Source organism: Lampetra planeri, chromosome 7, assembly GCF_965212315.1.
Source record: "Lampetra planeri chromosome 7, kcLamPlan1.2.h2, whole genome shotgun sequence".
Lineage (NCBI taxonomy): Eukaryota > Metazoa > Chordata > Hyperoartia > Petromyzontiformes > Petromyzontidae > Lampetra > Lampetra planeri.
In genome coordinates, this window is record NC_136113.1 from 192,957 (window position 1) to 206,526 (window position 13,570).

Sequence of the window (13,570 nt, forward strand, 5' to 3'; positions counted from 1 at the left end):
GGGCATGCTGCATTTCTTGCTTATAACCCTGATCCCCAGTGGTGATAATTCCACATTTTGTATACAGTGTGCAATTGGATCCCCAAGGGCAAGGACTACTGACCTCACGTAAAATGTTCCTAAATTTATCTTATCCGGCGAGATGAGAAAAGTCGATCTCTCCAGCCCTGAGCTACCATTGGCTCAGGGCCATCAAATGAGATGTGCAATGCCTAAAACGGTTTATTGTACACATCTTGGCTCTACTGCTTGAGGCCAGTCTCTTCATCTCTATTTATTCCTCATCTCCTTAGAAAATAGGATTGGTTGTCTCAATTCACTCTCACTTCCTTTCATAAAATATTAGTAACGACAGCCGTTAATTAAATAACGCAGAGTGGCACTATGTAGAATACATGTCGAGACAAATTCTGCTCAGGTGTTGGCTCCGATAATAATCATAAAACGAGCACGGCTACGCGAGAAGTCAAGAGTAACTGTCCTATGGAATCACACCCACCATAGCAATATGGAATTGCCACCACTAGCTTAGGACCATCAAAGCAGCAGTCCTCCGCACTACAACTCACTGAATCAGTGAGACAACCGCTTTAATCATAATTCTCAAGACATTTTTGGTAAGGCCCTGCAATGGGAAGTCTGGCCAATTCTTTGAATGAATGTGTATGCCGAGTGTAATGTACCACAAAATGCCAGGAGAAAGCTTTGCATACAAATGTTTAAGTTCAGAGACACCAGACAAAGTACCGCACATCACGAGTGTGCACGTATCAGTGTGCAGACATTCACGGGTGAAACGAAGAGAAGGCACTGGAATTTGACGACGCACGTTGAGCGCATGACAACGGGCTCGAGGACGCACACAGCAAAGAGCATGCGTGAATGTGAAAGTGATGATTGCATTGGGACCAGTGGTGCAGTGGGGGGGTAGTGGTGCAGTGATTAGCGCACTGCACTACAAACCCAGCGACCCAAGTACGATTCCCACTTACGACCAACATCGATGACAATTATCTGAACCGGTCCTGGGCCTCCCCTAGGTCGACTCTGCCTGAAATTAGTACCTGGTACGATGTGTAAATAGCAGCACTAGGGAGACGAAGGTGGCCAGGCGTGGGGCTGGCCATCAACCCCCTCGTGTGCCATAGCGGCCTTCATAGGCACGCGTGCTAACACAACTTGCCCCAAAAAGTCTGTTAAGGTTATACGGGGGATCTTTGTCTTGCAATGGGACCCACTTTTTTCCAGAGATGGTCTTCTGTAGGTTCCAAAGCTTGAGAGTGTGGTCCTCGGAGGCGGTGACGAGAACATGCTCACTCGGGTGGAAGGCCAGCGCCCGCACACCATCAAAGTGGCTGCGAAGTGTGAACTTGGGGTTCCACGTCTTGCGGAATGCGTCTTTGTTGGCGCCAATCTACGGCCAGGAATGAGGGGGGGAGGGGGGCAATACATCACAGCAATCGTTTAGTTTGAAGCATATTTTGTTTAACCAAGTGAGAGCTCGAGAGGCCAGGATGGTAACATTTGTAAGAGTGGCTCTGGGGCAATGATTGCTGAGCAAAATCGCAACGCAGTATTTTTTTCCACGAATTTAACAAATGTCCTAATTTGTTATGGGATTTGGGTGGCAGAATGCAAAGGGATCGTTATCCTTTCCACATGTACTTATGTCTTATCTTAACATAATTTATATAGTGCCTTAACCAAGGCGCTTACAAAAAATTAACAACTGTACACCATGTGAACGGAATGGTGGAGATTAGGTGTGTGGTGCATTTTTATGTTCACAGATCTTTGGATGTATGTACATATGTATATATAACCTTTTGTGTACTCCTGCACGCTTGTGTGTACAACGTGTTTAAGGTGGCCGGACAACAGCTCTAGAAACGACCATCTCCTCTCGTGTGCCGTGCTGGCCTTAATAGATCCTTGCCAAAAGCAATTCCCCCCCCAACGTCAATTTGGTCTCCACGGGGATCCTTCGTCTTTGTACGTGGACACACAGGGAGCACAGGACCGGGGTTGCGTACGTCGTAGCTGGGCGAATCGGCGTCGTTGGTGACGGTGAGGTCCGCAAGCTCCCCGAGGCCCGTTGTGTCCATGGCCTCTTCGGGGCCGCTGATGAACATCTTCCCTGTGCCACGGGGAAACGGGCTCTCGACTGCCGCCCCGGGGGCAGGGGATGGGGGGGACAGCAGAGGGCGACATGGGAAGGGAAGTAAAGTGTTCAAGGGCCGGCCACTAGCAAGTGGGTGAACAGAGATCAATATGTGCGTGTTCTATGTAGGGGCTGCTTTGGGCCAGTATGTTTGCAGGACGGGTGCGGTGCTTGAGGGGACACTTGGGTTGGGCTACAAGGAGCTTTCCCGGCCAGAGGTCTAACAGAAAAGTTATTAATTATAGAGTTCTGCCATCACCCATTGAGTTCTGGCCACCTGTCAAGATCGCATAATGCTTTGCAATATCCAGGCATTGCGTGTTGGAATCTGGCTACTGCATGTTTAGAAGCGCTTAAGGAAATAGTTACATTTAGGTTCCAGTGCTCGAGAAGTCAGCATGTGATGGGTAAATGCAACATTTATCATCTACTGTATATCTTAAAACAAGGTTATATATTTACTAAGGAAAACGTCACTTGAGTTTTTAATACGTTTTGCGGAAGGTTCGACATTTCGATTTTTGACCAGTTCCTTTGTAAGGAGGAAAAAGGAGTACCCTGAAAAACCCATTCACAAAAGGAAAACAAAACATCTGCATAGACAGCTCGACAAACCCACTTGTTTGTCATCTCCTGGCCACCCAACAGGGGTTTTGGAGTTCTTTACAGCTATGCGATCAATTAAAACGCTCGAGCTTCTGGTTACTGGTATGCATCACCGTGTCTGTCATCTTGACAGATTGTGGATATACCTGAACAGGGATTGGCTGGAACTGCAGGGCACAACTCACACCTCACACGTTTGGCCAGAAAAGTTTCTCATAAGGATCGCCTAAATCACAACGTGCTCAAAGCAAACCCACTCCCAGTGGAAATTGCCACTGGGCAAAAAGTTGGTACACATTGATCAGGGCAGTGAGTACAAAGAGGGAAAGGTCATGAAAAAGCACACAGGTGGCTAGGCATAGCAGTGATCACAAGTTGGGACTTAAAACAATTATGGAAGGATTCACCACGAGTGGTGTGCAAATAGAGTGGGTCGTGCTGATGGGTGGATTCATTGAGACAGGTTACTTTCAAGGCATATGTGAAATGCTCTATTTACACTGACATTATTATTATTACAATGCTTGGTTACCCAGGAAAACTTCAGTCCCGAAAACTATTTTGCAAGCGGGACCTGGCAAGTTTTTGTAGTAGGGGCAATGATAGCTAAGTTTATTCTAATTGAGAAATGTTCAGCCAAGGTTAAAAATTTTGGTCATGACACTGGTACACTAGGGCCTATGCTCTTGTGCATGACATTACAGTATCCTTCAAATTTCCACCGTGAAACAGACTGCATAAATATTTCATTCATACGCCCACAAAATAATCACCAGGGCGGCTGTTGGAATAAAACCATGAATCTTTGCAACAAGCGGAGAACCACATTGATACCTGTATCCCTCTGTGAAGCCTTAAACTCAGTTATTATTCAGCTGAAGAACACTGTGAATAATTCGTACTAATTTGCGTTCAGAATCATGTTCCATCAGTGAATATTAATATCTTATTGAAAACATCACTGTTAGGTGACCTACTACTTAGAGACAGGTGAATTGAATATATTGCAATTCAATTGCATTCATTCTATGCCCCAAGTCTCAGACAAACAACAGAGAGCTCTACAGTATTAGCCACTGGCGGGGAACGGCCTACAAGTTGGTAGAAAGAAAAATACAGACGCACAATTCAGAAGCCACATCCGAGGCAGGAGTAGAGTCAAGATACCCAATTAAAAGGGGACAGCACCCGCAACTCAAGGCTGGAGTAAAGAGTGCCGACATCAAGAAAAGCAAACATGGAGAAGGCACAGGTAGCAAACAAACCAAACTCTTAGGTTTTTTCGGTAAAGTCACGTAGGTAAAAAATAACAAAAATAAAATAATAATAAATGAAAAGTTTGTTATTTTCATTTATTATTATTTTCTTTTATTATTGTTATTTTTTACCTACGCGACTTTACCGAAAAAACCTAAGAGTATGAATCCTTGCAGTCACGGAAGCTTCAAATCTAGAAACAAACCAAAGCCAATGAAGGACACAAAGAAGTGCTGCGGAAAGCCGGCCAGCAGAATGGCAACAAAGCTCTGGTTGAAAATGGGGCATTGCCACCCGGACACCAGCAAAGCATCGGTGAAAGAGACAAATTGCTGGACTGCAGAAGAAAAGCAAGCGGGTCACGGAGAACAACAATACGCAACACAGTGGCACCACAACAACAACCACCATTCTCTGCATTCTGCAAAGATGACGGGTGAACAGCAGGGGGCACACAACAGCAGACTACTGGGGGGAGCAGACGGACGTGAGCTGTCCGTGCTGCTGCTGCAAGCAGGGACACCACGAGCGTCACGGCCACGAGGGGGAGGGGGGGCAAAGGAGGAGAGTATTGCAAAGCGGCTTGGCGGCAGCAACAAACACGAAGCGGCCTCCCTTGGCAAAAGAAGAGAGTGCCATTAGTGAGGAGAGAGGTAAGGGAGAACATTCAGGAACTGGTGGGGGGGGGGGGTGGGAGACTGGGGCGGTGGTTTGGATGTCTTCCCAGCACAAAGGTCGGTGAAGATGGATGTCCAGCAAGGAGTTGGGTAGGTTGCTCTGAGTACACACACTCCGATATTGAAGATGTAGCTGGGAGAGTAGAAAGCTAAGGCTACGAATCAAGTGGAGTACAGTGGGCCATTTGTGAAAGCATTTAGCTAACAAGGATTTGATTCTTTAGAAGATAAGTATGCATCTCTGTTTCTAGGCATAGCCAATGAGAGTGAAACAACAAAGTTGAATATGAGATGGTTTTCAATTTACAAAGTTGTCAACCTCTCCATGCAAAAGATTCCAATACGATCGTGTTCGGGTGATGTGGGATGAGCGTGGTAACCGGGATGCGGGTGGATGAGATGTGCAGGCGCAGTGTGCAAACAGTGGACGTGGTCGTTAAGGTGAGGAAGAAGACGGGACGGGACACAGGGGCACAAGATGAGACGAGGGGGGCAGGGTTCGGGGACTCGGCGCCATCCTGTACCCTCATCTGAGCGGGCATTGTCGTGAGGCAGAGGGGCGGCCCGCTCCTCGGGCTGGCGGGGCGGGCTGGAGGCTGCCAATGGGGACAGCTCGTCCACCTCGCGCAGGTTGGCCAGCATGTCCTGCAAGGCGGAGCGGTTGGGGCCTGCCACAAGCACAACGCCGGCCGTCAGCTGCGCGAGCCCGTCCGTTAGTCCATCACGACACTCGCAGCACTGCACTGCAGCTGTGCCACCTCGATGGCGACCAACGCCGGTCAACCTGCAGGGGGTAAATGAGGGCTCCACACGGTTTGTGTGCAATGCAGTGCGCCGTGATACTGGCACGCCCGAGGTTGATTAGCACGCACCGTCAGCTGAAACATCGGTGGAGGTATCTCCATATCCGTTTATCATTGGCAAGCTGGTTGGTCGCACAAGGGTGTGGGTGCCATTTTCTCTGGTGATCTGATGGAGCCAGTTTTGACCAACAGGCGTGTGTCTAAAATTATTTTTTTTAAGAACCTTCAATAAATTTTGCCAAATTCTTTTGGGTCTAGAAGCATGTTTCCCTGCTGTAAGCTTAATTTCTCAACGTTTTGTGTCGTAAGATTTGCAGGGGCTGAAAATCCTGGAAATTAGTCTGGATTTATTTTAATGAGTTGCACTTTGTGAAAACAAGAGCACAGCTTGTTCAAAAAAGAAACTCACCAGTGGAATATCAAGCTTTCTCCATGAGCTCTGGGCCACCTATGGAGTGCAGACTCCATTGCCTATGTGAACAGGGAGTCATTCTGCCTGAACAGTTAATTATTTATCCAGAATGCTTCACACAACCTTAAGACTATTCTTCGGCAGTTTCCTGAATTGGGACATTAGACCCTCTTACAAAGATGTGATTTTTGCGTGTTTTATCAAACTCACAATATAGTGGAAAACACTCAAATTTGTACAGATGGGTCAACATCTTATTTAATGTACAGCCATCTATGTCACCCTGCAGGTTGAATTTTATGCAATTCTTCAATCCCACATCTAAGGCACTGTATTACAGACATACGCCATCATCAAGCCCAGTAAAATAAATCCAGACTGCATATTCAGCTATTTGGACTTAGTTGCTACTGAGCTCATTATTGGGTTGGTTAGACATCTGGTTAAACCACGTAGTTGGTGGAATTTGAATACACTCTTCCCGAGTGTGCGATTGATCTGCCGCCATCAGCTGCGTGGCCATGCCATTTATACCTCATCATTCACTTTGCTGATGTGCAGCAAGAGAATAAGCTTCCGAACGCAAACCTATCCCAGTGTGCCGAAAATTCAGACCACTCACCACTCCAGAGGCCACACGTCAAGTCACCTAACCCATCCATGCTCCAAAGCGTCCGCTCAGAGTACAACTGCACGCGTGATGGTGGGGGGCTCTCGTCTCACTGCCACAAAACAATCACATCCAATCGTATGCCCACTGTGCTCACGCCCCGACTCTCAGCACCGACATTCACTCCCACTCATCCCCGGCACGGAGCATCCTTCGGCACCTAAACATATCAGCTGACAGCAGCTGTAGAAATGATGGCAATAAATGTTATTGATGTGGGGGGGTGCCCCAACCACAGCACACAACAATTGGGCTGGAGTCTCATAAGACCACAATTTAATATGAAGACTTTGAAATGCCTGTAAAAGCAAGAGGCAGAAGACGTGGGAATGGATAATGTAATCCATAATACCGACACCACAAATTTTCACATTGAAAACATGTGTCCTATCAGGACAATGATAAATGCGATGTTGTTCAGAAGCCAAGCAAGTCAGAGCATAGCCAGCTGAAACCCAAGGTCACTAGATAAACCAGGTTGTCAATTGCATCGAGTTTGTAGTCTTCAGCTCTGAACACACGCGTGAAATGCTGTAACCTCAAATCCCAGCTGAGGGATGACTAGGATGGATCATCATCTCTCTGCGGCTGATAAAATATGTACCACTTTGTAGACATTCCTCTGGTCATTGTATTGAACTACTGGTAACAGGTACACAATTGGAATTATCTGAACCTAGCACAGTAATCCACTAAGTTGACTCGGTCTAAAGGGAGTACCTCGCACGATGAGGGTTGAGTCAGCTGAGCATGTGTGGTGCTGGCCAGCGCATTTTATAGTGCTGGCTTTGATTGGTGCTCGCAGCATTTGCATGCCTGAACAGGTGCCGTGTACACATTGACACATGAGCCTTACACTAATGGCAATAAACAAGGAGTAAAATATATGGAAACCATGTGAATTGCAGTAATTCAGCCATTTAGCGGTGACATACCTGTCAGCACTAACAGTATATTGTACAAACAAAAACCTAAATATGTCCTCATTATATAAGCGCTCCACGAACCATTATTATAATAGGGTTTTCCCCCTTTTTTCTGGCAACAAAACTGAAACCTTTTTACAAGGAATCATGTGTGCATTAACCACAATACTTGTGGTCAAAATGCAAAAAAAAACACTGATAATATATGCATTATCCTTGAAACTGATTGGTCCACACCAGAGACGGCTTTCTTTTGAGCCTCGTCTCGAAAAAGGGGAAAACCCCTATTATATTTTGGTACTGGCAAAGGTCTAATGATGTAGAACCATTATTAATTCATATAAATCCAATTAACACAGGCCAACGGCGCCTGCTTTAAGAGCAGTCCAATTAGCCCCCTGTGGACAAGCACGGTTAGTGAATTTGGGCCAACAGCTCTGGAGCAATTGGTTCATGCACTGCATACAATGGGTCAGAACCAAAATACTGTGACTAATGCCTTTGTTGAAGGTTTGTGCGATTAAAATATGCAGAACGCAGATAATCATTCTCATGGCAAGTTAAAGATCAATAGGTTAGTGCGGCAAATGTAGTTTATGTTAACCACACTTTGCCATTGTTTATTTTTTTCTGCACGATTCTGTACCTGTGGCATAGTGGACACCTGGCCTCCAAGATCTGCCCTCATCAATATCCAGCTTTAGATCTTTCGCAAAGATGCTGACATGTGGGTGTCACTCCCAATGCCTGACTCGGTAACCTGCCATACCCCATCACCCACACATGCCCCATCCATTGTAACAATCTTTATCTGACTTGGTCTGCAATACTTTGCCACACTGTATTGCAAATTAGCAACTTGCTAGTTTGCAGTAGCATATTCTATATGGACATACACTAAGAGATCATGGGCTACCTTTTATTAGCTTTGTTACAGCTTAGCTCATCAAACATGCATCTCCTTCATATACACATAACACAGCCACCCTAACCGAGCAGCCTGCTGCGGGATGGGGAAAGTTTTCTCCATATATATAAACAGCAAAGTTGTGAATGTGTGTCTGTTCAAAATGTTTAGCGTACTTCCCGACATGCAACAAACTGGAAATTTGCCATGTGGGTACTTTCCAGACTGTACACCATGCAAAAATTATAAAAAAAGACACTTTTTTTGGGGGGGGGGGGGGGGGAGCTCAATAATGCATATATTTTTTTGCACGGCAAGTGAGCTGACGTCAAATCTGTCACGTGACCCGCGCATGTGGAAGCGTAACGCATTGTAGTGTAGTGGTTAGCGCGCTGCGCTCCGAACCCGGCGACCCGAGTTCGATTCCCGCTCACGGCCACCACTGGTAACGATTATTTCAACCGCTCCTGGGCCTCCCCTAGGTCGACTCAGCCTCAAACGAGTAACTTCTGTGGTGTGTGAACATCGCCACTGGGGAGACAAAGGTGACCGGGCGTGGTGGATCCAAGTCCAAGGCGAAGCTGGGTAGTACAGCTAGTCTATAATATAAATCAAATGGTTTTAGGAAATGTTATATCAATTGACTTAAAATAACACCAAGTTCTTTAGTGTCATCAATGGTATTGGTTAACTCCAGACATTCCGAGATGAACATTCAAAGGTCAAACAACCACTCCCCTTGTTTTAAAACCTATCATCCTGGTAGTAATGAGGCCACATTTGTCAATATTTGCTCATTTCTGCAGGGAGTAGAAACTTATTCAGTCACATATAACCTTCTTATTTCTGTATGAATAAACCCACAGTATTAGAAATATGTCCCATGTCACCAAGTAGAGTAAACCCTCTCAATCAGCGAGTTCTGGATTTATGAGTTTCGCGAGTTACTAAATGTATGTTAATTCCCTATTTGCCAGACTCCCATACTTAGTCGACTCGTCTATACATTTTGGTATACACGAGACAACTGTGGGGTCAATTGAAAAGAAAGCGAATGCAAACAGGGAAATTGTTGCAGTGAGTGCTCCCCAGTGCTAAAATGATAACAGCTATGTGCCGTTGTTATCAAACACCTGCATTTCCCGGGGAGTCATCCTCCTGAATTCCTCATTAACACCACCTCCATCGTCATCAAAACATCATAATAAAACTGTATTCTTTCTAATGTAATATCTATTTTTAGTCATTGTTATTAAACATTAAACATTTTCCCCCATGTTCACTCTTCACCAGGAACATAATCCTAGTTTTCCCATTGGAACAAGGTTTGTCCATTCACGAGTGTTTTCAAGATCGTAACCCTCGTGGACACAGCGGGTTTACTGTATTGCCCTGGAGCAGTTTCATTCATAAAGGCCCCTTTATTGAAACGCTGACTGCACAAATAGCATCAGAGACCGACTTGCACAGAGCTCCTTTAAAAACATCTTCGCCTTTGTAAAACCACTATACAGGATATTCTATGAATAAACTGACCTCCACCATGGGAATGATGCATTTTTGGAGATTCAGGGCCGGTAGCAAAGATGAGTGCCGCCCCATTGCCCCTTATGTGAAGCCGGTGCGCACTTAAGCCTGGCGTACGGTAGAACCACCTGCAGACCAAACAGCGTGGGGAGGGAAACGTACTCTGCAATCAGTTGAGTGCGGTGCCTTTCGTGTCCGCCGAAACCTCCAGGGGGCTCTATGCAGCACAGATATTTGCTGCGTCTAAAACACACCGTTATTTGGTGCCCTCATTGGCGCCAGGCCAAGGTGGCTTCATCACGACTGAACTTGGCCTCGATGGCAGTGCAGTGGTGTTCGTTCCTCCCTCTTGCACCATAGGTCGGCTCCCTTCTCCCCCAGTCTTCTGCCTCGCTTCCAAAACGTGTTTTGAGATGTTGCATTTAGATGTCGTATAAATAAAAAGTGTAGCTTATGCTTATATGCGCGAAGAGTAATGGTGCCGTCCATCTGGGTTCACCTCCTTATCGTTCATATCGGTGGCAAATGGGGGGGTCTGGACCTGTCTTTGGCATACCCCTAGGTCAACTTAACCTTGAATGAATAGGTGCTTGCTAAAAGCATGGCTGACATGAATAACAGCATGTACCCGATGCTGGACAATCATGCTTAACATTCAAATACCTCCGATGTGCAATCTCAGACAAGCGCCCATCCTCAGTTCACTCTGACGCTGTCTTAAATAATCTTCACGACTTGGGCTAGCCACATCGCCACCAAAGCACAAGCACTGGATTTAAAGGGCCACTCAAAATATGCCATCGCGTCTAAACGTTGCTGGGGCGTAATATATTCCTGTAATCAGATTACCGAGAGCGGTAATTATAGTCGAATATTATTGTGGGATTTTCATTTGTAATCCCATTAGCTGGCTCATTGAAGGCGCCGCCATTTTACGAGTGGGGGGATAAATGACTCCACAACACAGAGGGGGTGTGGTGGGAGGGCAGGTTGGGGGTGAGGCGATGCCACACTTGTCTTAATGTTAAATATAAAAATATCAGCACTTTCTGTGTCGGGGTTTTGTAGCCGAGGGAATAGGGCACAAAGATTATCTTTAACATGTTAAGGACACGGGTTTCAAACTCTGGCTGATATTGCATGGTACATTTTATTCCCACCCCCTCGACACAATCTCTCCACTTAGCAGCACTGTTTAAACTGTTAACATCAAGCCAATTGGCTCCTACCCCTATCCAAAGAGATTCTGTGTGAAGCTAAACCCTCTTGACTGTTTTATTCTGGCTGCCAAGTGGCAGCAGAAACCCCTGAGCCCCATGCTGTGGACAGGGTACTCGACTCACATTTGCAAGATATTACGAATACCCAGGCAGGTCAACTCAGCTCACCATTCCTCCAGAGTAGGAAATAGAGGACTGTGGGAAATGAACAGTGGTTGTTGTCCAATTTGAGAACAAACCAGTCTCAAACTTGGCGTGCGGGGATGAATGTTAGCAAGACACCTGGCTCCCTTCAAAGAACTTGAAATGGCACCCGAGTTTACGGTTACAACAGCGACGGCCAAACAGCGCTGCGCAATAAATCAAACTTGGGCATGAGTGACGGCGCTAGCCGCGTGCGTCGAGTTTGTGAGAGCCAAACAACCCGGCGCAGTGTAACGTACTGTACACGCGCTGCACAAGACTCGACCTGAATGGCACTGCTTGTGCCGCATACACAATCAAGTGACGCCAGATGATTTATTTCAGGAGCAGTTTATAAATTAAAACTAATTGTGCATAAACAGCTTCTGTTCCAAATGGTGACAAGTCTAGCACATGTGCATGCAGAACAACCAATTATTCCCAATTCAGCTGCACAGGCTCTTAGGGCAAGTGCCATTAGCGAGTATAAAATCAATCCAGTGTGGCACATTAGGGATTTTTTGTGAGGCCAGCACCAAGTACACGCAGCCCTCCGTGTTCCTAGTGCCGATATTGGCCAATAGACGCCAGGCAATAATTGTTGACTGAATCAACCTTGAAGAAGCTACAAATTCCTAAAGATGTAGGTGGCCAAGAATGAAATTAAGATTCTAGCATTGTAATTCAGAAGACTTTCCAACACAAAAGAGTGCACTGCATGATACATCAACGCATACGATCATTTGCGCATGCACATTGGCCCCATTTCTGAGGTCGAGATATGGTGTGGCTCACCTCCCTTTGGTCAATGAAAACCCACCCGTCTGAATTGGTGTATCGATACATTTTCCTTTCTGCTAGAGAGCGGTAAACTTGCTTGGGGGGCGTGCAGGCCTGCGTGACGTTCATTATGGGAGGCTCAAAACCAATGGCATGTGGCACAACACACAAGGAGCGAGATGGATCTTGGAAACTGAGGCCGAGAAAGTCCCACTGCGCTCAGCAAGGCCAAGTCCACATTCTACACGGGTCTGGTGTGGGGTGCGAGGTAGCGTTGGCGCCGCACTGGGCATGGACATGATCAAGGAGTGGGAAGCTGCAAAGCACTGCCATGGAATTGAAACTCTGGGCCCCAGTTTAACCAGATAACTCAACACCAAGTTTGAGAAACTAGACAGTAATATCACACACATAATGTAGGTCAATAACACACATAACCGCAGGCTCGGTTAAATGTGTTACACAATGCCACCTTTTTATAATTATGTTTTCCATGTAATTTTATATGGTGTTTCATTTTTAACCAACATTTTAATGCACACACAGGCTACTTACTACAGACTTAAATACTGCAGTCTTAAAATTGAACCCTCCTAATAGCCTTTTACCAAGGTGGTGCATTATTTATATGTAATGAGATAGTGACATCTACTGGTTGGAAAAGGGAAGCACGGGTACAGGCACCATTATAAACATGATCCAATCCCTACAGGGAGAGGTATCTAGGCCAAAGGTGAAGGGCAGGGCCGGCTGAGAAACTGAGAACCGGCTAGAAAGTTCCACGAGAGGGCGTGGCCGGAGGCGGAGCCTAGCCGCGCCTGCGGTAATATAAGTGGAGGACTCGGAGTTGATGTGTGGAGTCTTGGGTCCGGACTGAGTCGCTGCTCGCCGTCATCTCTCTCCGTCGTTCGGCCACGTGGCGGATCTCCTGCCAAGTTCCACCGCCCTCCCCGGCACGCCGTCAGCCAGCGGCTGACCGGGAGCGGACGGGCGGAACCCGCCGTGTAATCAACCGTGTGTGTAGTCTGTCGAACGTTAATATCCGAGTGTTTACTTGGAGAGGAAGCCGATAACGTTGGCCTGTGCTGTGTCCGTACGTGGAATAAAGAGAAGAGTAACCTCTACACGATGTGTCGCGGAAGTCGCTCATTACATATACACGGAAAATGAGAAGTAAATATAAACACTAATAAACAAAGTTATATAATAGCACACCTAGGCATAACCAACTTAGCAAATGTTGAGAGGGCAAGTGTCCCCCATACACTTTTTTTAAGATGGGCACTGCAATCCCGAGAGTGTAAGGTATGTAAATAATTTATGAAAAGATAATGGGCAAACACAGGGTAATGCACGTACAGTATGAGCAACATGGATTGCCCACAAACAGAAGTTTTCGTTCAGCGTGTGGGATAGGCCAGGCTGACGAATATTGCAAGTC

The 13,570-nt window shown here is 46.3% G+C and overlaps 1 protein-coding gene across 5 annotated transcripts in view; it reads right to left on the bottom strand.

The window, feature by feature from the left end:
* The window catches only part of LOC144719689 (striatin-3-like), a 124,269-nt gene that overhangs the window by 19,377 nt on the left and 91,322 nt on the right, over positions 1–13,570 (bottom strand). For all 5 annotated transcript variants that reach the window (XM_078595820.1, XM_078595818.1, XM_078595817.1 and 2 more), the window contains 3 exons: positions 5,226–5,369; positions 2,034–2,164; positions 1,239–1,414 (listed from right to left, as the gene is read on the bottom strand). In XM_078595820.1, the coding sequence (XP_078451946.1) occupies positions 1,239–1,414; positions 2,034–2,164; positions 5,226–5,369 (451 nt within the window). The remainder of the gene's footprint in view (positions 1–1,238; positions 1,415–2,033; positions 2,165–5,225; positions 5,370–13,570) is intronic.